This window comes from Ochotona curzoniae, unplaced genomic scaffold (assembly GCF_017591425.1).
Source record: "Ochotona curzoniae isolate NIBS_2020 unplaced genomic scaffold, NIBS_Ocur_1.0 contig_4105, whole genome shotgun sequence".
In the NCBI taxonomy this organism is placed as follows: domain Eukaryota; kingdom Metazoa; phylum Chordata; class Mammalia; order Lagomorpha; family Ochotonidae; genus Ochotona; species Ochotona curzoniae.
In genome coordinates, this window is record NW_024466129.1 from 5,896,332 (window position 1) to 5,920,595 (window position 24,264).

Sequence of the window (24,264 nt, forward strand, 5' to 3'; positions counted from 1 at the left end):
CCCAGACTCTGTGATGTAGAGTTCAGCTTAACCCACTGTGCTGCACAACGTCCACGCTCTAAAACTTATCAATGGCTTTGTGGTATTCTTTTGAATGAATGAGCTATAATTTGCTTAATACTTTTCAATTGTTGCACATTCATATTGTTTTACATTTTTCTATTCAACTAACGCTGCAGTGAACATACGTAAATGTTTGTATATATCTCTAATTAATTGTAACTCCCCTAATATCAAATAGCAGTAATGCGGTTTACTCATAATGGACATTTTAAAAACAAAATTTTATATTTTAGAAAACAAATATTTTAAAAGCAAAATATTTCTTACTTAAAATGTTTTGTGATTTGTTGCCGTCTGGGTTGTGTTTTTTTACTTGCGTCTGCCATACTGGCTTTAAACACCGTCTGGGGGAGCCTGTGTAACGTGTCCTGAAACTTTCTCTTCCAGCATTCGCGTTTCCACCTGGAACAGACTGAACTACTTAAAGAACGGTGTGCTAAAGTCTGCCTTAAAATCCGCCATGGCCCACGACCCCATCGCGCCCGTGCTGGCCGATCGCCACCTGGACGCCCTGGAACAGCGGCTGCTCAGCGTCCTGGGCACCGTGAAGCAGTGCACTGACCAGTTCGGGCTGGACACTGTGCTGGTGGAAGACAGGATGCCTCTCTCCCACTTGTGATGCCCAGCCCCAAACCGCGACACTTCTTTTTACAAAGATAGAGACACAGCACAATCAGTTCCAAATGGGATGAGACGGATTGCCACGTGGCCTGCAGCAAGTTCTGTGACAGGGGACAGGGTGGCCGTGGGCATCTGTCTTTGGTGTTTCTGCAGTCCAAGCTGAGGCAGAGCCACAGGTGCCAGCGTGGAGAGCTTGCAGAATCCCCTTCTGACTTCCTCGGCCCCGCCCGGGCCCGCCCAGCAGGGGCCAGCGAGTGGCCAGTAATTCCATGCCAGAGGGTAGGGGACTGGGTATGGGACTGGAAGTTGGGCTTGGCATTGAACTTTGCAGTTCTTTCCTCCACACTTGTGGATTTTATGGATACACATTGCAATCTCTTGTGTCTTTTTATTATTACTTTTTTTTTTTTTTAGCTATGTCTGGTCAAACTGGAAAGCTTACTGCTCCTACAGAGTGGTGGCAAATAAAGCCTTGCTCTATCAAGCCACAGCAGCACACGCTGTGGAAGGAAGTACACGCAAGATAAAGGAAACAGCAGAAAGATGGTCAGGCTTTTTGTGATTAAACAGTGTGGGGTTTTTTTCTTTGTTTGTTTTTATTTTTTATGACTTAGGAAGGGGCAGAGGAGAGAGATTCACTTGATAGAACTGAAACCAGGGAAATGCTCTAAGGAGCGTTTAGAGGACTCTCCGTGTTTAGGATCTTAAAGGTGTGTGAACACCAAAATGTGACTTTGCGCCTGAGTACAGGTTACTTTCACAGCTGAGTCCAAAATCACCAAAAATGAAAAAAAAAAAAAAAAAACAAAAAAAAAACACCAAGAAAATATTGTTAGAACCCAGCACGATTCTGCTGTAGGAACGAACTTGTTTTCCTTGCTGCCTGCACAGGCAGGTCTGTCCCGCTTTGGCAGGGCAGACGGAGATGCCTGGACGGTGCGTCCGCTCGCCTCCGACCTGCCAGCCTGGTCTCTTCTGAAGTGAACTTCCGCGTATGCCTAGAAGGCACTTGCTCATTCCAGCTGTTCCCACGAGACTGGCAGCCCTGTTTCTCTTTGGGCCCTTCTTGAGAGATGATCGGGTCCCCCTGCTGGTGGCCAGACTTAGCCCTGCGACTCGAGCCCTGCCTGCTGGAACCTCTGCAGTTAGGAAGGCTAGCAGAGTGGAGCCTTAAGATTGGGTCGCTGAGGGATTCTAACTCTGCGTAGAGTCTCATTTGGAGTTCTGAACTCAAGATGTGCTTGTATTTTTCCATCTTGGCGCTCTCAGATTTGCTAACACATGTAGTGTTGACTACTATAGTTAAGTGCAGGGCCAGGCCAGCCCGATGTGGCCCCTGGCCCGTGTGCACCCTCGGGCCTCTGCTGAGAGGTGTGTGTCCCACTGAACCAGTATGGCCAAACGTGGAATGCCAGCCGTGGGAGGGCAGTTTTAGGCAGCCACCATTTCAAATAGCATTAAAATTTTAGGCCCAATTTTTTCCACTTTGAAACCTGTAACTACTTTAAATAGCATGAAATTAAGAAACTTCTGTATTTTTTATATTCTGAGATGGATGGGCTGAGTTTTAAAAAGGGTGTTAGATCTGAGAAGATAGTTATTATTAATCCATTAGCACAAAAAAAAAAAAAACAAATTGAGTCGACAAGAGGAGGCATCCATTCTACTTTGCAGGCTACTTGGGTGTGGCCAGAGCAATTCCCCATTTAGTTTCAGAATCCCTTGGGGCAGCACTTCCTGCAGACGGGCCGGGAGCCAGCTGGCGGGGAACGGGGGAGCGTGCCAGCTCTGCCCTCAGCCAATGTTAGCTGAGCTGCAGTAGGTCTTAGTGTTGTTTCAGACACATGGCGCCTTCAGTATGCCACACTGAAATGAATTAAAAGCTGTTCTCAGACTGAGAACTTGATTCTAACCTTGAAAACAGCAGGTTCTGCTCAGCATTAAAAAAAAAAAAAAAAAGATGAGAAAGCTGCTTTGAAAAGAGCTGGAAAACTCCAAGTAAGTGACTCCTGGGGGGAAATCAAACAAAAACCAGAAAAGCTGATAGCCACAAGAGCTCACAGCACGGCTGGAGTCCTGTTTGAGGAGAGGCCTTACAATGGCTTGTGACCCGTCCTCAGTCATGGCTTCTCACCACCTAGGCGTATTCTGGTCACGTCAGCCACGTCAGTGGGCTGTCTGGGGTCTGCTCTGGGGTTGGCACGAGGAAAAGTTTGCTAAGAGCTTTCATTCCGTAACTGTTCCCACAAGGCTGCACTGTGGGTTCCAGAGGGGTGTAAGTGGTTTACTGCATATGCTGATGGAATCTTGCTGGGTGATGAGTTGGTAAGGCACCGCTCCCCGCTGGCACTCAGGGCTGACCTATCAAAGGAGGTTGAAGAAGGAAATTCAGGTACACCCTTTGTGCATTATTATTTGTGCATTATTTCAGTGTCACCCCAGGCAGCACTGTCCTCTGGAACAGGCCTTGGGCTCCCTGCAGCTGTCGGTGCCCCCGCGGGACAGCTCTGTGCTTGCGCCTTGTCACAGTTAGATGCGAGGGATATGTATGTATATAGTCAGACATGTATTTGAGAAAGAAAAACATATTTATTTTGACACAGGGAATCAATGACTTCTGTTGCTGAAGATCTAAAAGCTGGAGTTTCCATCTCTGAGCGTGGACCCTAAGTGGTGTAACAACCACGCATCCTGCGCACGCTGGCCCTGACCCCGGCCCCATACCCGACCCTGACCCTGTGGGACTGCTCGCCAGGTAGGGCCGCGTCTTCCACCTCCCGTCTCTTGAGTCAGTGGAGAGGTAGGGGATGGAGACTGGGCAGCCACAGGACCCTAAGGTGATCACACAGAATGTAGGGGAGACTGGAGTAACTTATCGGCTTAGACGGGAAGTGGAGGAAGCACGACCCTCTGGTTTGATCTGCCAAGGATTTCCTCTCGGAGCACTTGCACAAATAGAGGTTGTCCTTGGTGAAACACCAAACAAGACAGATACGTACCCGTTTCTAATGTGTTCTATGGATTTCAAATCTGACAAAAAAAATAAAGATTTTCATAAATACTGCTGTCTCTCTTCCTCCCCCTCTGCCTGCTTTTCAGTGTTTCTGCTGCGTTTCCTGCTGTGCTCATGGCACGGAAGGGGACGTTCTGTACTCAGCTATGCAAAGGATGAGACTTCTGGGTCTCCCAGGTTTAACTACCAACATTTCCCACAGCATTGCTCACAGGTGCTCTTTTTGTAGTTAGCACTTAACTCCATTCCTAACAGCAGTGGCCTTTTTATTATTCAGTTTTGAAAAAGGATTTATTTATGTAAAAGGCCTGGTGACAGAGATTTCCATCTGCTGGCTCACTCCCCAACCAGCTGTCATGGGGGGTGGGGTTAGGCCAGGCCAAAGCCAGAAGCTTGGAACTCCATCCGGGTCTCCCACATAGGTGACAAGGACTGAAGTACGTGGCCAGCCTCCCAGCCTCCCAGGCGCATTGGCACGGAACTGCGCCGGAAGCAGAGCAGCCAGGACTTGAACAAGCACTTGCACGTGAGACACCTTTGTTGCGATAACCTGCGACACTGCAATGCTAGCTCCTTCTTGCAGCTTCTTTGAAGGGAAACGTTGTGAGTCCAGGCAAACTTGTCAGCATACTACTGTTGAGGCAGAGAGAGAAGGCTGGTTACCCTGGCAACAGTTCTTCAAACACCCAGATTTTTAGGTTTTCTTTTAAGATTCTTTGAAAGAGCTAGAAGATGTTCCATCTGCTGTTTCATTCCCCAGGTGGCCACAGTGACGAGGGCTGAGCCAGGATCAAAACCAGGAGCCAGGTCCTCTGGGTCTGCCCGTGGGTTGCCAGGGCCCAAGAATGTGGACCACCTTCTGCTACTTTCCCAGGTAAGGATGGGGCTGGGTCAGAAGTGGAGCGGCCAGGACCAGGTCCCATATGGGCACTGGCATTGCAGGGAGTAACTGCTGGGTAGACGCGCACACCAGCTCCAGATGCCTCAGCTTTGGAACGGGAGCCTCAACTGGGAAACTGAGCAGAGTTCTTTAGATTTTTGTTTTTTACCTGAGTGGCAGCATACCAGTTTCTGTCCTGTACTTGAATGCATATGGAAAGCTAAAGCCAGTCTACGTCACTGTTAGACTCACCATATAGAAATCTTTTCTAGGCTAGATGTCAGAATCACTTACTTCTCGGGTATATTGGAGAAGGAAGCAGGGTCGGTCACAGCAGTATGTCAGGCTAACCCTCCATTCCATAGAGGGGCTGGTTTGTGTCCCAGCTGCTCCACTACCAATCCAGCTCCCTACTTATGGCCTGGGAAAACGGTGGAGGATGGATCAAGTCCTTGGGCACCTGCACCCATGTGGGAAACTTAGAAAAAGCTCCTGGCTCCTGGCTTTGGATCGCCTCAGCTCTGGTTGTTGCGACCATTTGGGGAGTGAACCAGTGGGTGGAAGATCTCTGTGTCTCCTCTCTCTGTAAATCTGCCTTTCTTTCAGTTAAAAATCTTAAAAAGAAAGCAAGCAGCTGGCAGTAGGGAGCTTGCAGGAGAACTGGTGGAGAGGCACCAGGTGTTGTGGCAATAGTGTAACTGAGTCACAGTGGCACTGAGGAGCTGGAAAGAGCCAGTGGGGGTCGGGGCAGGGTGACCAGGCTTGGTTGCACGTAGAACCCCCACCTGCAGAGATGCACAGCTCCGCTTCGTGGACCCTAAGTCTTGTCTTTACAACCAAGGCCTGCTGCTATGGGGGAGTTCACATGAAAAAAAAACTAAGGCAACCTCAATTCTTAGACAAAAGGATTTTTATGTGGACAATTAAATAAGCAAAGCAAGATTTATTAGATATAAGGGCCCAGTGCAATAGTGTAACGGTTTAAGTCCTCGCCTTGAACGTACCAAGATCCCATATGGGCGCCAGTTCTAATCCCGGCGGCCCCACTTCCCATCCAGCTCCCTGCTTGTGGCCTGGGAAAGCAAAGACGGCCCAGAGCCTTGGGACCCTGCACCCACGTGGGAGACCCGGAGGAAGTTCCTGGCTCCTTGCTTCGGATTGGCTCAGCTCCAGCCGTTGCGGCCACTTGGGGAGTGAACCATTGGACAGAAGATTTTCCTGTCTCTCCTCTTTGTGTATCCGCCTTTCCAATAAAATGGGTGCTAGGGGAACGTCTGGTGTACATAGGAACTGTGAAACATACGCTGCATCTCCAAGCTTGTGTTTACAACCAAGATTGGTTTGTTCATTTAATAATTGGGGGTTCTTCCTAATGATTGCTCCCATGACTCCCCCCAGACTGCCTTCAGTGGGGTTGGAAGATGTGTTTGACAAAGCTAGGTTCCCGTCGTTTGCCTCAGTAAGGGTACCGTGTGGCCAGCCTCCCTCAGGAAGGCCTTATCACGTAGGTGTTCACTCAGTGTGCCTCAGTAGACCCAGGGTTTTGCATTTCTGGCACATTCTTGGGATATAGCAAACTGCTGATAGTTTGACCACGCTTGCTAAAGAATCTTAGCTGCCTGCAGTTTTCACATCTGCCCCTAGATGTCACCACGAACCAAGAGGCTCTTGCTCCTGATGAACCCCAACAGCTTCCAAAGGCAGCTGTACAGGGAGAGAGAAGAGATGGAGAGGAAGATCTGTCCAATGGTTCACTCTCCAAGCAACCGCCAGAGCTGAACCGATCCGAAGCCAGGAGCCTGGAGCTTCTTCTGAGTCTCCCTCGTGGGTGCAGGGTCCCAGAGTTTTGGGTCATCCTGGGCTGCTTTCCCAGACCACAGGCAGGGAGCTGGATGGGAGGGCCACTGGGATTAGAACCTGCACCCAGGTGGCATCCTGGCGTGTTCAAGGTGAGGACTTAGAGCTTTAGTGGCTAGGCTACCACAAAAGGTCCATGATTTTACATTTTAAAAGGACTTATCACATTCGTTCATTTGTTTCAAGCTCTGGAATTGAATTATCACGTGTGCCTTCAGGCGCAGGAACTTACTGGATGGAGTACAGCATGCTGGAGTCCACTGCACACTCACAGACCTTAACCTGAGGTACTGGCCACCAAGACAGTCTCCACAGCAGTCCTGCGTGCAAGTTCGTTGCAGTGGTTCCTAATCCGGGGAACTGGAATGCTGCATCAGTTTCTTCTGGGCCTTCTCCAATCTCAGTCTTGCCCAGGCTACAAATTCCACAGCGCAGGTCCCTCAATGTCCACAGCTGACCCTCGGCCTGGCTCACTGTTGGTCATTTTATTACCAGAATAGATAGGAGACATCCAAGCCTCCCCCAGCATACAAAACAAAATATCAAAACATGTGTTCACAATGCAATGAATCAGCTCATTTCATGTTAACAGAATCCGTATGAGAAGACTTTCCTTCCTGGGAAATAAACCCAGGTATTCCACTGAGGCACTTAAGCATCTTCAGCTGCTAAGCAAACTCCCATTCCTGGGTTCAATTTTGACTTCACTGAGTAGCTAAGACTCTCAGTACAAAGTAACATTCACCTCAACTCAGGCCGTCCTGCCAAAGGTGGTGGTGGTGCTTCTGTGTTTGAGTGGGTGACGATTGCATATTTGGTGACCTACTGTTGACGGGGTGGACATGGCACTGTACCCGCAGGAGAGTGCCACCTGGTCCTGGGCTTCTTGCAGTGTAGAACGAAGGAGCCCAAGGTGCACGGTGAGAGGACCTCCTTCGCTCAGACAAGCAACAAGGTAAGTGCAGAGGCCTCTGAGTTACTGGGTATCCCTGAGCTGCATGTGCGCTGTGGAAACCGCATCCTGGTCTTTAACCAGTAATCCAGCTGCCTGCTATCTACGTCACACAGAGCGGCAGCCCTAACATGGCATGAGGGGCTGCTGCTGATGTGGCTGGGTCTGGTCCACGAGCCTGGAAGAGCTGATGTTGAAAGGGCATGGCTAGCTGCTGGTGAGTGCTCCCGGAGCACAGGAGGGGTGTGGCTTGCCCGGGTTTGGTGCTCTCCCGGAATGAGGGAGAGCAGGGAGGGCCACCGACTCCTGGAGCATGCCTGACCCTGCCTAAGTGCTCCTGCAGGAGACAGCGGTGAACATGTCATGGAATCCCAAGGTGCGGTGGAGACCTGGATCCCTGAATTGTGTTGTAAGGATTGGGAGCCCGGGTTGGGCTCGGGGAGACAGCTGGCTGGACTTGGTCCAAGTTCTATCCTTCCTGTGTGTAGGAATACACTTGGAAACTTAGCTAAAGGTGAGCAGAAAAGCAAGATTTACTAGAAGGCCAGGGCAGCATACACAGACTTGAATGCAAAGAGTGTTATGGAGTGTAGCCAGTGATGGTGGAAGTCTCTGCGAAGTCTCCCTTTATTGCTCCTTCACTTCTCCTTGTATACTCTTCCCTTCACGTTCTGATTTAGCCAGGATATTGGATACAGATGAGTCCAATTAGTCTGGGTATTTTTAGCTACAAGCCCAGTTCCTGTTCCCGCCCATCCCAACGAGCACCAATCAACTCCTTAGCTCACAACACTTAGGTGAGTCCCAGGTGGGCAGGAGCGAATACCTGTCATCTGAGAGGGAGCAGCATTGCATTGTTGTAAGCACTCCCCTCACAAGCCCCTTTAAAAGGCCCAGGAAGCAGGGGGCTCGCTCTCTGGTCAGGTGCTTCTGCTGCTCTGGCACCTCGACTCTTGGCTGACTCAAGACAGGTAATCCCCTGAGCATGGTCCCTGCGTACTGCTTAGATGGGGCAATGGATATAACAATGTCATTTCTGGTTTGTGTGCTGTCACAAGTTGTAGGAGAGGTGAGGCCTAGCAGTAGTGGAATGTGGGCAGAGAAGCCAGGGAAAGGTGAATGTCTGCAGCTTTGTAAGTGTGTCCAGGTTATTCATTGCATGTCTCTTAGGATAACTTATATTGTTGGGGAAGCTGGGACATAGGTCTTCAGGTTAACGGGTGGACTTCAGGGTAATGACCATTTGTTCCTTTGGGGATTATGTTTGGTTGGATTATGACTGGTTGGATTGCCGTATGGGCTTGTGATTTGCTATTTCTAGTGTGTTCTATTATCAGCAAGCTTGGTTAATAAAGACTCCTTAATGAACCTTAGACGTGTCTGGTGTGTTCTGGCTCGCACCCTGTAACAACAGCCTCATGGGAGGACACAGTCCCCACCCAAGCAGGGGTCCTCTGTGTGTGTTTAAATGCACTTATTTTTATTTTAAAAGCAGTGCTACAGAATGAGGGGGGTCAGAGAGAGCCATCTGCTGGGTTATTCCCCAAATGGCCACAACGGCTGAAGCTGGCCTGCTCCAAAGGGCCAGGAGCCTTTTCTGGGTTTTCCACGTGAATGTGGGAGCCCAAATACTTGGACCATCTTCTGCTGCTTTCCCAGGTGCAATAGCAGGGAGCTACATCAGAAGCAGAACAGCCAGGACTAAATCAGTGCCCATATAGGATGCTGCTGCTGGCGGACCCCATGGGGTCCTCCTTTTTACAAGGTAAGGTTGGTGCTTGCAGTAGGACCCGACTGACCCTTAAAAGGAGGCAGGGTTTAGGGTGGTGGTCTCCGGGAAGGTGGTTGTAGAGTGGGGCTTAGCTGCATGGCGAGGAACAAGTGGTGCACTGGCATATTCCATCAGCCTGGGCGCTAACAAGGACTTGAGCTGGTGAGGCATGGGTGTTGGCAGTCCTCAGCTCCTGGCAGCTCATCAGTTGCCCACTCATCAGTTGGCAGGGTTGCTAGCTAAGTACGCAGCAGGCCCATCAATCACAGGCCGGCAGAGAACAGCTGGCATTGCAAATGCCAGAGCAAGGAGCTGGGTGGCTGTCCCTTAGTTCTCAGACAGTCCAGGAGAGGAAAGGCAGTGAGTTCTTTGGGGGGGGGGCATCAGCGTGTGTGTGATCCCCTCCTGTGTGACTGACCCTGAAAGTCCTGGGAGAAGAAAAAAAGCCCAGGAGAATAGCCGGAGGGGTGATGAACGGATTCATAGGACGGAGGACAAGGGAGCTCAGAGTCAGCACGGAGATGGTAGCTCTGTTAGCAGTAGGGACAAATGTGCAACTCTCTGGAATCACAAGCTGAGAGATGGGGCGGGAGGCAGTGAATCCACATCAAAGGAGTAGGGCTCAGTTACCCACAGCTGTGGCTCTCTGCCTGTGACCTTGGCTGAGGCCCAGCACTGTCCGGCGTGCCCATCCTTAAAGCCGCTACACAGGTGTCATTAGGTAGCTGCCTTGATCTCTGCACACAGCTGTCTCCTCCTAGGTCAAGGAGGCTCTTAAGCACCTGACTTTGGGAACTGGTTTTCTTGAGAGTGTGTTAAACTCTTCTGGAATCTGGCAGCTTCTGTTCCATACTCCATATGTTAGGGACCACGAGGCACACTGGAGCACTGGTTTGAGTCCCCGCTGCTCTGCTTCCCATCCAGCTCCCTGCTAATGTGCCTGGGAAAACAGTGGAGGATGGCCCAGGTCTTTAGGTCCTAGGTCATGTACTTAACTCCATTCTGTGCTGGCTCAGCCCTGGCCATTTCAGAAGTGAATCAGTGGATGGACCATCTCCCTCTCCTGGTCACTCTCTTTCAATTTTCTCTCTCTCTCTTTTAAAGTAATAAGGCCTGGGAAGACAGCCCTCAAGTCCTTTGCCAATGGCTTCTGATGGGCTGCCCAGTCCCAAGCATGGGAGAACTGTAAACCCGGTTAACAAAGTGCATAGAGTGCAAACTTCTCTTTCACAAGATGCAGTGGCACTGGAAGGAAACCTTATGATTTCCTCCGCGACGCTGGGGGTTTCCAAAACCCGAAAACCGCCAGCCCGGTGCTCGGGTGCTTCCACTAGTAAGGAGGACCCAGAGCTGTGTGCTGCTGTTTCGCTTCCCTCTGCCGGGGAGCCCCAGGCCAAACCCAGGCAAGCTCCCTGCAGCACCCTCTTCTCTATCCAGCAGCTCCCGGTTCTCTGCGCCCTCTCATCCCCCAACACACACCTCCTGGCCCAGTGGGAGGCCTTTCCCAGCTTCCTCCCAGGCGTGGGATGAGTGGTGTCCATATCTGACATACCTCAGAGGGGGTGATAGCACGGTGATTGGCAGGGACAATTTCAAGGCCCGAGCTCATCTAGTCTGCGTCCGTCCGCAACCAGCATCACAGGCCAGGAATAGCCCACTTCCCGTAGGCGGGTCTGGGGGCTGGCCCGAAAACCAGCTGGTGCGCCGGTCGCCTAGAGCTCGCCAATCCCCGCCCGCGCCTGCCTGGGAAGGGCCCGCCCCGCACGCCGGGCGTCCGGGCCTGGGACGCCGGCGCTCCCCTCCCGGGCCCGGCCATGCCTCGCGGCCCGTGGCGCCCGCTCTGCCTTTGCCTTCTCCTCTTGTTGCTGCTGCTGCACCCGTGCGCTCCAGACGGCCCCGGTGCCGCGAGGCTGGGTGAGGGCGCAGAGGAGCCAGGCTGGGCATCGCTGTGGCCAGGCTTGCAGCACCTGCAGCAGCAGCTCAGGACGGCCGGGGCCCTCTCCAGGCGGTACTGGGCGCTTTTCAGCTGCCGGGTGTGGCCCGGGGAGTGCGAGGAGGATGAGGTGGCCGCGACACCCCTAGGTAAGATCCAGTCCCGCAGCCGCCTGCCGCTGGACATCTCCCCGTTCTCCGCCGGACATGCGCGCTAGCCGGGAGGTCAAGCCCGTTGGAACGCCCCTGAACCCTGCATGGCCCCCTCCGCAGCGGCCCCACTCCAGATGCACCCAAGCCCCGCCATGGAGGCCAGGGGTTTGAGGTGCTGGCCATTTTCCTCTTGGACGGCTCTGAGGCTGGGGGCTCTCCTGGCGCTCTCCCCCACCCGGCAGCTCCCTTCCGGAAGCCGCGTGTGAACACCTGCTGAGCCTGGGGAGTTGAGCTCAGGATCCTGCCTGGCCAGGAAAAATGGGAATGGCAGGGCTGTCCTGGGTCGGATCTCCTCACCGGTACTTCCTCCACCCTCCATTTCAGGCTGGAGCCTGCCCGTGTTGGGCCAGCAGTATGTGGATAAGCTAGCTGCGTGGTACTGCCGCTTCCAGGACTGCTGCGACTCTGACGACTGCAGGATCTCCAACAACTTCACAGGTTCGGACCTCCTCCCCTATGGCCTTGAGGAGCAGCACGGGAGACCGGGAAATGGAGGGTGCCCGGGCGCCCCCACCCCTAGCAGCAATCACCACCCCAAGACCCAGGTCAGCTGTAATCCCACAAGACGCTCAATTCTTGGGTTTTCCGGAAGTATCAGGCTCCCCCCAAGGCAACCACGTGACACCAGTCAGATTTTGACTTCTCTCCCAAGGCCACTGCGTCCTGATTTAGGAAGATCTACAAAAACCTGTCCATCAGGGGCCAGGGTCCGGAAGCCCCCATGGTTGCCTTTCATTAAATGGCTCAGGCCAACGAGAGCTTGGCCCCTGCATCGGGGCTTCCCTGCCCTGGAATGCCATGAGCACTCCCCATCCAGTGGGGGTGCTGAAGGGGGAAGAAGGAGGAGGGGAAATGGCCCCTGCTTGTCACCCTCCCACCCCCTGCCTGGACCCAGGCACCACCTCCTGCCTGTGGCCTCCTGCTGGGAGACTAACACCTTTTGAGTCCAAGTCTCCCACCTAATGCTTAGGGATCCGCCTGCTGTTTCCCAACCTGGGCATCAGCAGGAAGCTGAACCAGGATTCCCACCCAGGCTCCCCAGTGGCAGGTGTAACCACAGCTCAGCACAGCACCAGGTACCTGCCCCGTCCCCAGGTTTGGTTTTGCTCTGTTTATTTGGATACAGGCAGTTTGATTGGCACTGGGCAGTCAATTGGCATTCTGACTTTCAGAGGGTTATGTATAGCCCCAAGTACTGCACCTCCGATTAACAACCATTGGGTCAGTCTCCAGCAGAAAGAACACTTCCTCTTTTACAAGAAGCAGTCTCACCCCTAGAGTGGGATTTTTTTTTCAGCTTTATTTATATTTATGGATATACAGAGAGAAGGACAGAATAGAAGATGACCCGTCTGCTGATTCACTCCCTAAGTGGCCACAGTGGCCAGAGTTGAGCTGATTCAGAGCCAGGAGCTAGGAGCTTCTTCCAGGTCTCCTACATGGGTGCCAGGTGCTAAGGCTTTGGATCTTCCTCTACTGCTTTCCCAGGTCACAGGCAGGAAGCTGGATGGGAAGTGGGTCAGCCCGGACATGAACCAGTACCCATGCGGGATCCTGGCATGTGCAAAGTTGAGGATCTAGCCACTAGACCTCGGAGCCAGGCCCTGGGAGAGAGAAAGACACTGCTAGTTCACTCTCCAGATGCCCACAGTGGCCCCAGAGCCAGAAGCTGAGTTCTCAGCCCAGGTCTCCCATGTATGTGGCAGCAACCTAGGAATTTAGCCAGTCTCCTCCATCTGCCTGGGGCTGCTTTGGCAAGGGAACTGGAATCAGGAACCAGGACAAGTACTACGGCGGGCTAGCGTGCTGTGGGCTGCAGGAGTCTTAGCCGCCAGACTCAGGGATGCCCTTAGCCCTGCCAGCTTTGTTGGGGGGGTCTTGGCCAAAGGAAGCCCACCTTAAGAACAGGTCACTATGTGCCAATGACAGATGTGCCCAGTGACACAGAGTATTGAGGGCCACAGTGGGGCTCAGCGTATCAGGCCACAGGACAGATCAGGTCTGGAGGCCTGAATTAGAGTCTCTGCCAATTCAGAACAATGTGTGGGCAGTCAGCAGGTGGCCCCTGCCCTCCGCGTGCCCAGTGTTTTTCTAGTGCTTGGATGTGCAAGTTGTTGTACTGCTGGGCTCCTCATCTGGCCTTTGCCAGCTGCCAGCCTCGGGGCAGTCCTCTCCATGGGCCGCTTACCTCAGTTTGCCCTGTGCAGTGATTAAGAAAGTCACATAGAAAAATCATTGCCATAGCTCAACAGGCTAGTCCTCTGCCTGCAAGCACCGGGGATCCCAGGTGGGTTTTGTGTCCCAATCCAGGAAAGCAAGAGGTGATGGTACAAGTCCATAGGACCCTGTGTCCATGTTGGAGACCTGCAAGAAGCTCCTAACTCCTGGCTTTGGATCGGCTCGGCTTGGGCAGCCATTTAGGGAGTGGATGGGAGATCTTTCCGATTCTCCTTCCCTCTGCAAATCTGCTGTTGCAATAACAATAGATACCTCTTTTTTTTTTTAAAGATTTATTTTTATTATTGGAAAGGCGAATATACAGAGAGGAGAGACAGAGAGGAAGATCTTCCGTCCGATGATTCACTCCCCAAGTGAGCTGCAACGGCCGATACTATGCCGATCCGAAGCCAGGAGCCTCTTTCGGGTCTCCCGTGCGGGTGCAGGTTCCCAAAGCTTTGGGCCGTCCTCGACTGCTTTCCCGGGCCACAGGCATGGAGCTGGATGGGAAGCGGGGCTGCCGGGATAGAACCGGCGCCCATATGGGATCCCGGGCGTGCAAGGTGAGGACTTAACCACTTGCGCCACCGCGCTGGGCCCAATAGATACCTCTTAAAAGAAGAAGACACTTGACATAGTTGTGAGAACACAGCACCAGCAGGGCCCTTTTGGGAGCCCTGTGCAGCACCTGGCATGTTCGTAACACTTTGACCTGTGAGGCCCCGGGTACTCCCTCCAGGCTGGCTCTGGGTGTTTGACCAGGGATCCTGAGCTGGGCATAGTTCTGCACCCTCCCAGCAGGCAGCATAGCCCCATCTCCAGATTCTTGCCTCATGCTTAGATGAAGCGAGGCCTGGCCGAAGGCCTGCGTGTGTACCCTGGCTGCCCTCAGCAGGTGTCTGCTAACCTGAATTAGAGCTCGTACCATGGGGCTTCCCCATCAGACTGACCTGGAGTCCTGAGCCAGGGACATTGGGGCAGGCTCAGAGATGGTTTCCACCCCAGAACAGCCTGGACCACCCTACCTGGAGGACTTCCTGTGAGCAGTTCTTTTAAGCTCTTCCCCCGCCTTCTTTTTTTTCTCTCCTTCCTCCCACCATTTTTTCTTCTTTCTTCCTTCCTTTCCTTCCTCTTTCTTTCTTTCTCCATTCTTTCTCCTTATTTTTCTCTTTTTTTCTGTTTGTTTCCTTTCTTCCTACCTTCTACTCTTTCCTTTCCCTTCCTTCCTTCCTTCCTTCCTTTTTGCATCAAAGGCAGAGGGACCCAGAGAGCATCCATCTCTAAGCACCCACAGTAGCCTGCCCTGGACCAGACCAAACCCAGAAACCCAGAATTCCATCCGGGTCTCCCCCGTGGTGGCAGCCCGCCACATCCTGGAGACACTGCTCACTGCTTCCCGGATGCACACTAGCAGGAACAGAGCCAGGACTGAAAGCCAGCCCTGTGCTGTGACAGCGGCACATCTCAAGCAGTGACAGAACCGCTCACCCGCCTTGAGCTCCACGTTGGTCTCAGACTCTCCAGAAAATTGCCCTTCCTGCTGCCTCACGTTCTGAGGCCGGCTGGAGTGAGCATCAGTCTCTTCCAAGTGTCCAGACAGATGCTCATCCAGCAGCCACAGAGTGGGAAGGGCCTTGTGGCTCTGTCTCATGTGGCCTTCTCCTCCTCACTTCCTAGGCTTAGATTCAGACCTGAGCGTGCGACTGCATGGCCAGCATCTGGCCCGGGAACTGGTCCTGCGAACGGTGCGGGGCTACTTGGAAACTCCACTGCCAGACAAGGCCCTGGCTCTGTCATTCCACGGCTGGTCAGGGACTGGCAAGAACTTTGTGGCCCGGATATTGGCAGAGAACCTCTATCGGGATGGACAGAAGAGCCCCTGTGTCAGGGTGTTCATTGCCACAATCCACTTCCCGCACTCCAAGTACGTGGATCTGTACCAGGTGAGGCCTGCAGTATGGGGCAGCTTGACGATGTGTGTCCAGGCTGGACCAGGACTCGGAGAACAGCCATTCTTTGCATGGTGGCATGCTCTGCAGGGGCATGAGCTGGTGCACCTGTTCCATCGACTCACAGGAGGCTCTGGGTGTCTAGGGGAAGGATGGAGGTATCGCGCTCCACTCCCAAGCTGTGTCCTCTTTTCAAAGTATTGATTGATTTGAAAGGCAGGGTGAGATGAGGAGAACTTCTATATGTTGACTTTCTCCCCACATGGAAACCAGGAGCCAAAGTCATCTTCCAGGGCTCCCACATGGTGCAGGGGCCCAAAGCCTTGGGCCATCCTCTGCTGATTTCTCAGGCCATTAGCAGGGAGCTGGATGGGAAGTGGAACAACCAGGTCTCGAACTGCCATCTGTATGGAATGCTGGTGCTACAGAGGAGGCTTAACCTGCATCGTAGTGCCAGCTCTATGGCCTGTAGGGCTAGAGCACAGTGAGCTGTCCTGAGGCCCAGCTGCCCTACCGGCAAGTGGGTGCCGCTCAGCTGTGCCTTCCCAGGAAGAACCATGTGCCTTCAGCTGTGGCAGTGCTGCTGTGGATGCCAGCTTCCTGCTCGGAACACTTGTGTATACTGTCCTGCCCTGTGTGTGTGCAACCACATGCATACACACATACACACACACACGCTAACCTGGGGCTGAAGGCAATCCTGGGAGGCCGGAGATGGATCAGGCATGAAGCTGTGGGTGGGAGCTGTCCTCAAGGTCCTTGCACGGTTCTGATGAGTGCTGGCAAAGATGGGTTGTTTTTTAAAGATATATTTCTGGGCCCGGCAGCGTGGCCTAGTGGCTAAAGTCCTCGCCTTGAATGTGCCGGGATCCCATATGGGCGCCGGTTCTAATCCCGGCAGCCCCACTTCCCATCCAGCTCCCTGCTTGTGACCTGGGAAAGCAGTCGAGGATGGCCCAAAGCCTTGGGACCCTGCACCCATGTGGGAGACCCGGAAGAAATTCCTGGCTCCTGGCTTCAGATCGGCATAGCATCATTGCGCTAACTTGGGGAGTGAATCATTGGATGGAAGATCTTCCTCTCTGTCTCTCCTCCTCTCTGTATATCTGACTTTCCCTAAATAATAAATAAATCTTAAAAAAAATAATAATAAAGATATATTTCTTTGCATTGCAAAGGCAAATTTACAGAGGAGCCAGAAAGACCTTGCATCCATTGTTTCATTCCCCAAATGCCTACAACAGGCAGAGCTGGGTCAGTCCAAAAATCAAGAGCCTGGAGCTTTCTCCAGGTCTCCCATGCAGGTGCAGGGTCCCAAGGCTTTGGGCCATCCTCTACTGCTTTCTCAGGCCACAAGCAGGGAGCTGATGGGAAGTGGAGCTGGCAGGACTATAAGTGGTGTCCATATGCAATCTGGCACTGCAAGGTGGATTAGCCTGTTGAGCCATTGCTCCAGGCCAGGCTGATGGGTCTTTTTGATTGAAGCTTGGCAGGCTTTCCTTGTCCACCCAGACAGGTCCTGGGGAGTGCTGGCCAGGAGACTCTGGTCCTTGAACCCCTCTCCTGCCTGGTAAAACCTGACTGCTGCACCCAGGAGACAGGACCTGGTCAGGGAGAGAGGAGAACTGATCCATGCTGCCAGCTGTGCTGGGAGAGACTGCAGGCCAGGAGAATCATCTGGGGACCTGGTTGGAGGCCCAGGTCCTTGCCCCGCATCCACTGGCCTGGATTGGTGGGTCCTCAGTCCTGCGTGACCTCCTGAGCATTCCCCATGACTGGGTGAGGCTGGGAGTGGGCAGGAGGTGCACCTAGGTCCCCACTAGGTGCCCTTGTCCCACACAGGACTGGCTGCTGGGCCAGATGCAGAAGGCACAGCAGCGCTGCCGCCAGACCCTGTTCATCTTCGATGAAGCCGAGAAGCTGCACCCCGAGCTGCTGGAGCTCCTGAGGCTGCAGCTGGAGCACCGAGCCCCTGAGAAGCCGGACGCCAGGCCCCAGAGAAGCATCTTTGTTTTTCTCAGGTGAGCTCTGAGGGGCAGCAGGCATGCAGGCCTGGGCAGGGTGTTGGCTGGCAGGGAGGGCCGCCATTGTCTCTCGCTGCCTCTTTCTGCTCCGCCTTTTGCTGGTTCGGGGGATAGGCACTGCACTTGTTGTGATCTGGCAATGGCTGCCCTGAGCAATGAAGTTTCAGGGAACTTGTCCCTTGATGGTGCTGTGTCCAATAGATGCCCCAGGTGTGAGCGCCCTGCCCAGGGCTGGGGAAGGCAGGCGTGGTCTGAAACCAGTTCCTCCCGTATCCCACTCTACCTCACCTTTGGCAGGCTAGCCCTTTGCCCCCTGTGATCTAGGGGACACCCTGTGTGGCTGGGGTAGGAGGCTGCTGACTTCCTTTCAGGCGTGGAGCAGGGGAAGGGGAGGGTACATCTCACTTCCCTGTGGACCCGGCACATGGGACAGAGCAGATGCGATCGGATCTTGGTCTTCTCGTGGGCTGATGGCAAGTGCTTCCTGGGGTGGGCACAGGTGTGCAGAGTCCCCACAGTGTATGTATGAACCGGGTTGGGGGGATGTTGTGTCCCGGAACAGTGTGAAGAGGTTGTCCTTCGGTCCTGTCCCTGGGTCATCATCAGAGGCAGAGCCCATTTGGAGGCTCTATATGCATAGGTGGCAGCAGAAAGGTAGCCAGGAGCTGCCTTGGGGTCCAGGGTCTCCCATACCAACAGGCTTCAAGGCAGTGTTGGGGGAGAGCTGAGAAGCCCTCTGGATGCTCAGAAGGCGGTACACATAGCACAGTGGTTGCGTCTTGGGGTTCCCTCATGGTCACAGGGATTTCTGTGCTTACTGAGCATCCTCTTCCTCTTGCCCGCGCTCCCCCTGGCCCTGCACCCACTGGCCTCACCCGTCAACTGCTACTTCACCTGGAAAAGTCATGCTTTTGTCTGATGAGACCTGGTGACCCCGTCCCCGTATCCCCTCTGCCCTGCAGTCTGCAGGTACGTTTGTGTTTGTCATATTCTCTGACGCTGCCTGCCTGTCCTTTTCCCCAGTGAAAGGCTGGGGAAAGCAAGGCTGGGCTGGCCAAGGCTGTGTGGTCACAGGCTGGGATGGGCATGGGCGTGGGGTCTGGGCGGGCAGAGCCACCTGCTGGACTAACCTCCCCAGATGGAGTTTGGTGGATTCCCTGAGAGCCTTTGAGGCCTCGAGCAGGAAGTGGAACAGGGACATGAAGGACCACTTAGAAAGAGATGGCCTTGCAGGTGTGTGTGCCACATTCCAGCAGTCCATACCAGGCCATGCAGGTCGTGCCTACCCGTGCTTCCACAGCTTCCTACCCTGGCTTAGGAGGCCTCATGAAGCCCCTTAGGCTTTACAGTGTTGCTAGGAATGGGTTGGGAAGACCATTTAAGTGTCTGACTTGACTTGTAAATGGTCTTCAGATCCTCTCCCCACCGTGGTGAGGAGTCCAGCCCAGCTGAACCAGCAGCACAGGGTCACGTCATCATTGGGCTGCACAAGTGTCACTATGCCATAGTCTGTTTAAATACCAACAAGTGTTGCCATCAGTCAGTGTTCCTTCTCAGGAATCTGCTTGCCTCAACCAGATGGCACAGCTCTGTTCATGACCCACTCAGCAGCCTGCAGGCCAGGGCCGGCTCACCCTCCATCCAACCCCTGGTCCATTCATCCGTTCTGCTCTGCTGTTTTTTGTTTTGTTTTGCTTTGCTTTCCAAGGTTCCACTTTGGCTTTAGGTTTAGAAATGAAGGAGATGAACGAGCTACAGTAGCTTGCTGCCCGGGGCTGGGTGTGCTGCGGATCTCTGCCCAATGCCAGTCAGGGCTCAAGGCTCTGTCTGCTGCTGACTGGGGTGTCAGAGGCCCTGGCTGTACCAGGCCTTGGGTCTCACTGCAGAGGGGCTGGCCCTGCCTGAGCTCGCTGTCCCGTTCTTCACTCGGCAGCAGCTATCCTCTTGCTGGCTGCAGGGTCAGGGGGAAGGATGGACAGGGCATTTTTTGAGTTCCCCCAACCCCAACTAAGGAGAGCCCAAAGACTCGGCCTATGGATGCTGGTCTGGGGAGAGGGCCCTAGGGCCTTGCCTGGCACTTTTTTTGGTCTTTTTGAACTTTAATTTTGACAGCGTTTACATAGTTGATCAGGGTGGGAAGGGCAAGGATCAAGGGCAAGTTGGTGAGACCAATGTTTCCACATTTTCTTTTTTCTTGGTGTAACTAGGGGAGTCGGGGATACAAAGGGAGAAATGATGGCCAGCCTTCCAACTGTCTCAGAATCCAGGGATGGGGAGCAGCCACCTGATGTCACCCTGGGGTTCTGGTCACAGGGTCTCGGTAGTTCTGAGATGCTGCACACCAAGGATGAGGAAACCCTTCCAAGGTCCATTGGCTGTTGTAGTCCACTCCGAGTCTCCAATATCCCAGGAATTTGCTGTCCAGCTTCACTGGGATAGTTGATTAATTTTTTCTGCCCTCCACCCTCAGCACATGCTGATGGATGCCAGGGTGAGGTGAGCCATTCCAGTTTGAAGATAGTGGGGGAGGGAAAATGAGCCCTTGAGGCAGCGGGGTCTGTCTGGGTCTAGGTCAGCTGGCCCAGGTCCTTGGGCCTGCCTCCGCGGTGGGCACTGTGTCTGTGAGCCCCAGGGGTGGGGTGTCCAGCATGGTCTGAGTCCTTGGGCCTGCCCACTTGGTGGATGCTAGGTTTTTGAGGCCCTTGGGCAGAGGATCTTGCAGGATTTCTGCCTGGGTGCCAGGTCGGAGGCCCAGGTTGCATGGCACAAGTCCGTAGGCCTACCTGCATGTTGAATGTCACATCTGTGAACCCCGGGAGTGTGGGGGTTCAGCAGGACTCAGGTTTCCCACCCCAGGTCCTTGGACTGCCTACAGAGTGGGTGCCAGGTCTGTGAGCCCCTGGGGTGGTTGGTCCGGGGGCATCTAGGTCACATGGCCCATGTCCTTTGGCCTGCCTGCACATTGGGTACTGGGTCCATGAGCCCTTGGGATGGGTGTTGGGTGGGGCCAAGGTCACCTGGCCCAAGTCCATGGACCCACCTGTGTGATGGGAGCTGGGTATGTGAGCCCTTGGGGTGGGGAATCCAGTGGGGTCCAGGTCACCAGGCTTGGGTCTTGGGCTCGCCTGCGAGAACTGGTCCTTCTCAATGGAAAAGACAGGATAGTGGATTGCTGGCCCAGATTCACACAGAAGATATGGCAGCCCATTGGGGCCTTTAGACATCTGTTACCATAGCAGAGCAGGAGAGCAGAACAGATTGGACAACTACCCCAGCCCAACCAAGACAGCAAATGCCTGGGCGAATGGAGACTCTAAGATGGACTATGTCAGCCAATGGACAATGAGAGTGTTGCTTCGTATTTGGATCGGTGTAATTGCCAAAATTTCAAAACTATCAAAACCACCTGGGCAGAACCCTCAGAGAATATTCCACATCAGGACCCTGAGTCAATATTGGGTGATCTTTCCCCATTCTGGGTGCTGGGGTGGTAGGGAGTCTGTGTATGGCTTCTGCCCTGGTGTCCTCCCTCTCCCCAGTATAGGAAAAATAAACTTGGAAATGATGATCCCTGACCTTCTATGAACCCACCCTTTCAGTTATGTACACATCATCTGAAATTAAAAAAATTTTTATTTTTTTTATTTATTGGAAAGTCAGATATACAGAGAGGAGGAGAGACAGAGAGGAAGATCTTCCGTTTGATGATTAACTCCCCAAGTGAGCACAACAGCTGATGCTATGCTGATCCGAAGCCAGGATCCAAGAACTTCTGGGTCTTCCATGCGGGTGCAGGGTCCCAAGGCTTTGGGCCGTCCTCCACTGCTTTCCCAGGCCACAAGCAGGGAGCTGGATGGGAAGTGGAGCTGCCGGGATTAGAACCGGCGCCCATATGGGATCCCGGCACATTCAAGGGTAGGACTTTAGCTGCTAGGCCACGCTGCCGAGCCCTGAAATAAAAATTTTTTAAAAAGCAACACTGCTAGATTGCCTGAGGGTCCTAAGCCCAAGACCCCACCTCTGAGAAAAGCTGACCCACTTGGCTCTAAGCACTTGGCGTGCACATCGACCTGAGCCTCAGGACCTGGGTACCCACCTCTGGGGCTAGCTGGCTCCTGTGCCTCTGAGTACCTGGCTAATCAATGGGCCTGAATCCAAGCCCCACTGCCCAGGACCCCACCTTGAGCCAAGCCAAGCCACCTAGCTCTGATTGCATGGCAGGCTGGTGGTTCTGAGCCTCCGAGCACCTGCCCCTGGTGCTTTCTTACCAGTCTGGTTCCGAGCCTCTCTCTGACACGTTTTTTAAAATCATGTTTCCAGTCCAAGTTTGGTAATCGGCTGGTTCTCCACTCTCTCCTGTATCTCCGATGGGCAAGTGAGGCATCTAGGGGCTATAGGAAGGCGTGACACCAGCAGCTCTTTCCTTCCTCCTTTGCTCAAGGTGTCTTGTATTTTACTGAACCGAGGCACTGTGGGCCACCTCCAGGCTTCCTTAGCCCTCGGAGAGGTGGCTTGTTGTGCGAGGAGCCATTCGGGTACATCATGATCGGTCACCATGTTACACCTCCTGACCCAATCAAGTCCTTGTTTTCATCATCTCATCACCGTGATGTGAACTGTGGGCTGAAACTCCGGCACCGGCTTCTTGCCCCCACCTGTGGCTCTTCATCTTCTGCACCCCCAGAATTTTTTTTTCCCCTCTGGAATGTTTTGTGAGGAAGTAGAAAGGGTGAGTTCCCCCATTCCTACAAGCTAGATTCTGTTAGTGGTTCTCCATGGCCCCCGTGTCCCCCAGGCTGAAGTCCACTTCCTGGGTAGACCATGGCCTGGTGCCAGCCTCTACCACGCCTGTGCACTTTCCACCCTTCCCAGCAGCTCCTGGCCCCTGAATCCCAGGGCGCCCTGATGCATCTGTGTCTCATGATCACTCACTTGCTTTGTATGTGTTCGGGCATCTTGTGTGGTTCTCTCTGCAACCTCAGCTGCTCCTCCAGCAGCACCTGCTGCGGCCTGGGAATCCTGTAGATTCAGCCTGGCTTATCCTCTGTGCTCCCCGAAGCTAGCCGCCTCAGCAGGTGTCAGTCCGGAGCGCATGAGCAAGGGCCACAGTGATGGTAACTGTACTGTGTGGCCTTTGGGTGTGGTGGGCGCTCCCATGAGGGAAGGGGGTGCCTCAGTGTGCACCCTTCCAGCAGTCCACTTGGAAGTTCAAAACTCAAGTGTTAACAAGGCTGTACTGGTCTCTTGCAGTAACCTCGGGGGCAGTGCCATCAACCAGGCCGTCTTGGATTTGCTGAGGGCTGGAATGTCCCGGGAAGAAATCACCATCGATCACCTGGGACCCACGCTTCAGGCCGAGATGGCGGCATCCCCAGGTAAGTGGCCATGGCCGGGCTAGCTGCACACACATGGAGTAAGCCCCCAGGGAGAGTCACAGCTGGAGGCATCAGGGTGTGTGCACATAAGGACAGGGACTTGGGACCACACAGGACATAGGTCCAGAGGTGCCTTCTTGATTGATCTCCCAAATCAGCCACCGTGTAACTGATGTTCTGGGGGGTTTTGGTTTCAGGCAGCAGCTTTGGCCACAGCCATCTTGTGAAGGAAAACCTGATCGACACCTTCGTTCCCTTCCTGCCGCTGGAGTTCCACCATGTGAGGCTGTGTGCACGCGATGCCTTCCTGAGCCAGGACCTGGCATATACAGAAGAGACCCTGGACAGAGTTGCCCAGACAATGACCTACATCCCCAAGGAGGAGCAGCGCTTCTCGTCCCAAGGATGCAAATCCATTTCCCAGAGAATCCACTACTTTCAGCCCTGACGGGCTCACCCAGGCCACCCAGAACCATGGGCGCCCTCCAACAGGGGAGCCTGAGGCTGGCCTGATGACTGTTGGCCTCTAGAAGGTATTGCAGGGGTAGAGTGGCATCCAGCTGTTGTTGATGCAGAAACAGTGCCTTAAAGTGTTTTTTCATGGTGTTGTAATTTGTTGTGGATGTTGTTATGGTTGTTGTTGTGGCTGTTCTAACTCATACCAGTTGTTGACCTTGTTTCATCATGACTTCTCAATTATGGAAATGTATAGTGATGGAGTACTGGGGTCTATCATATACAGATGTGGGGGAATAATGGAACATGCTTCCCTGCTTTCAGACGAAGGATGGATTCCCAATGAAACTGTTGGGCATGTGTGGACAATGGGTTGCTGGACTGCCTGACATTGTCTGTACCAACAATATCAGGGTACACTGAAATCAGAGCCTAATGGAATTATGATTCCTTAGAAAGACTACACTATTGTAGAAAACTGGGGAAAATCTGTCAAGGGTGGGAATTGGCAGGGGAATCCCAGCCAATACGAAATTGTAGTACATAATTCAGGATTCAAGTTAAAAATATATATTTTTTAAAAGCCCCCACACTCTGATGCTCGGGCCCCGCTGAGGTCTCCTTGTCCCTGCAGCAATCTGGCAGGTGCCTGCACTTGGGTGTTGGGGTGCTGGGGTGCTTCAGGGTTCCTGGGTGACCCGAGCAGGGTGGCCTCTCACACCTGTAGACTGGGTAGGCTACCTGTCTGGTCATATCCGCTATGGCACGTACTCAGCTTCTGTCCATGGGCAGGCCAGTGTGATGCCTGAGGCTGAAGGGCAGTGCCTGGAGAAGCATGACACTCCTGCAGGTGTCAGCTGATGATTGGTCAGCAGAAGCCCGGCCATACCCATGTCAGATGAAGAGATTAAAATGTTGCCATGGCTCTTCCTCCTGCCCGG

At 53.5% G+C, this 24,264-nt stretch overlaps 2 protein-coding genes across 6 annotated transcripts in view; both read left to right on the plus strand.

Moving 5' to 3' along the window:
- Positions 1–3,743, plus strand: part of FAM20B (FAM20B glycosaminoglycan xylosylkinase) — a 40,967-nt gene extending 37,224 nt beyond the window's left edge. For 3 of the 4 annotated variants that reach the window (XM_040984319.1, XM_040984318.1, XM_040984321.1), the window contains exon 8: positions 451–2,007. In XM_040984319.1, the coding sequence (XP_040840253.1) occupies positions 451–682 (232 nt within the window). In that variant the 3' untranslated portion in view covers positions 683–2,007. Of the gene's footprint in view, positions 1–450 lie in introns of all 4 variants that reach the window. The other variant, XM_040984320.1, reaches the window with a different exon arrangement.
- A 7,208-nt stretch (positions 3,744–10,951) lies between these two features.
- Positions 10,952–23,882, plus strand: TOR3A (torsin family 3 member A). Of its 2 annotated transcripts, none has more exons than XM_040984324.1 (6): positions 10,952–11,239; positions 11,627–11,740; positions 15,197–15,462; positions 17,311–17,489; positions 22,743–22,871; positions 23,069–23,882. In XM_040984324.1, the coding sequence occupies exons 1-6, from the start codon at positions 10,972–10,974 to the stop codon at positions 23,313–23,315; spliced, it is 1,203 nt and encodes a 400-aa protein (XP_040840258.1). In that variant the 5' UTR covers positions 10,952–10,971; the 3' UTR covers positions 23,316–23,882. The 2 variants fall into 2 exon arrangements, with proteins under 2 accessions (XP_040840258.1, XP_040840256.1); XM_040984322.1 differs by having other exon boundaries at positions 22,743–22,867; positions 23,065–23,882.
- Positions 23,883–24,264: the final 382 nt, after the last annotated feature.

Coding starts and splice junctions, on each gene's coding strand:
- TOR3A (XM_040984324.1), top strand. CDS start 10,972: ATGCCTCGCGGCCCGTGGCGCCCGCTCTGCCTTTGCCTTCTCCTCTTG. Junction 11,741..15,196: donor GATCTCCAACAACTTCACAG/GTTCGGACCTCC, acceptor CTCACTTCCTAG/GCTTAGATTCAGACCTGAGC. Junction 15,463..17,310: donor AGTACGTGGATCTGTACCAG/GTGAGGCCTGCA, acceptor TGTCCCACACAG/GACTGGCTGCTGGGCCAGAT.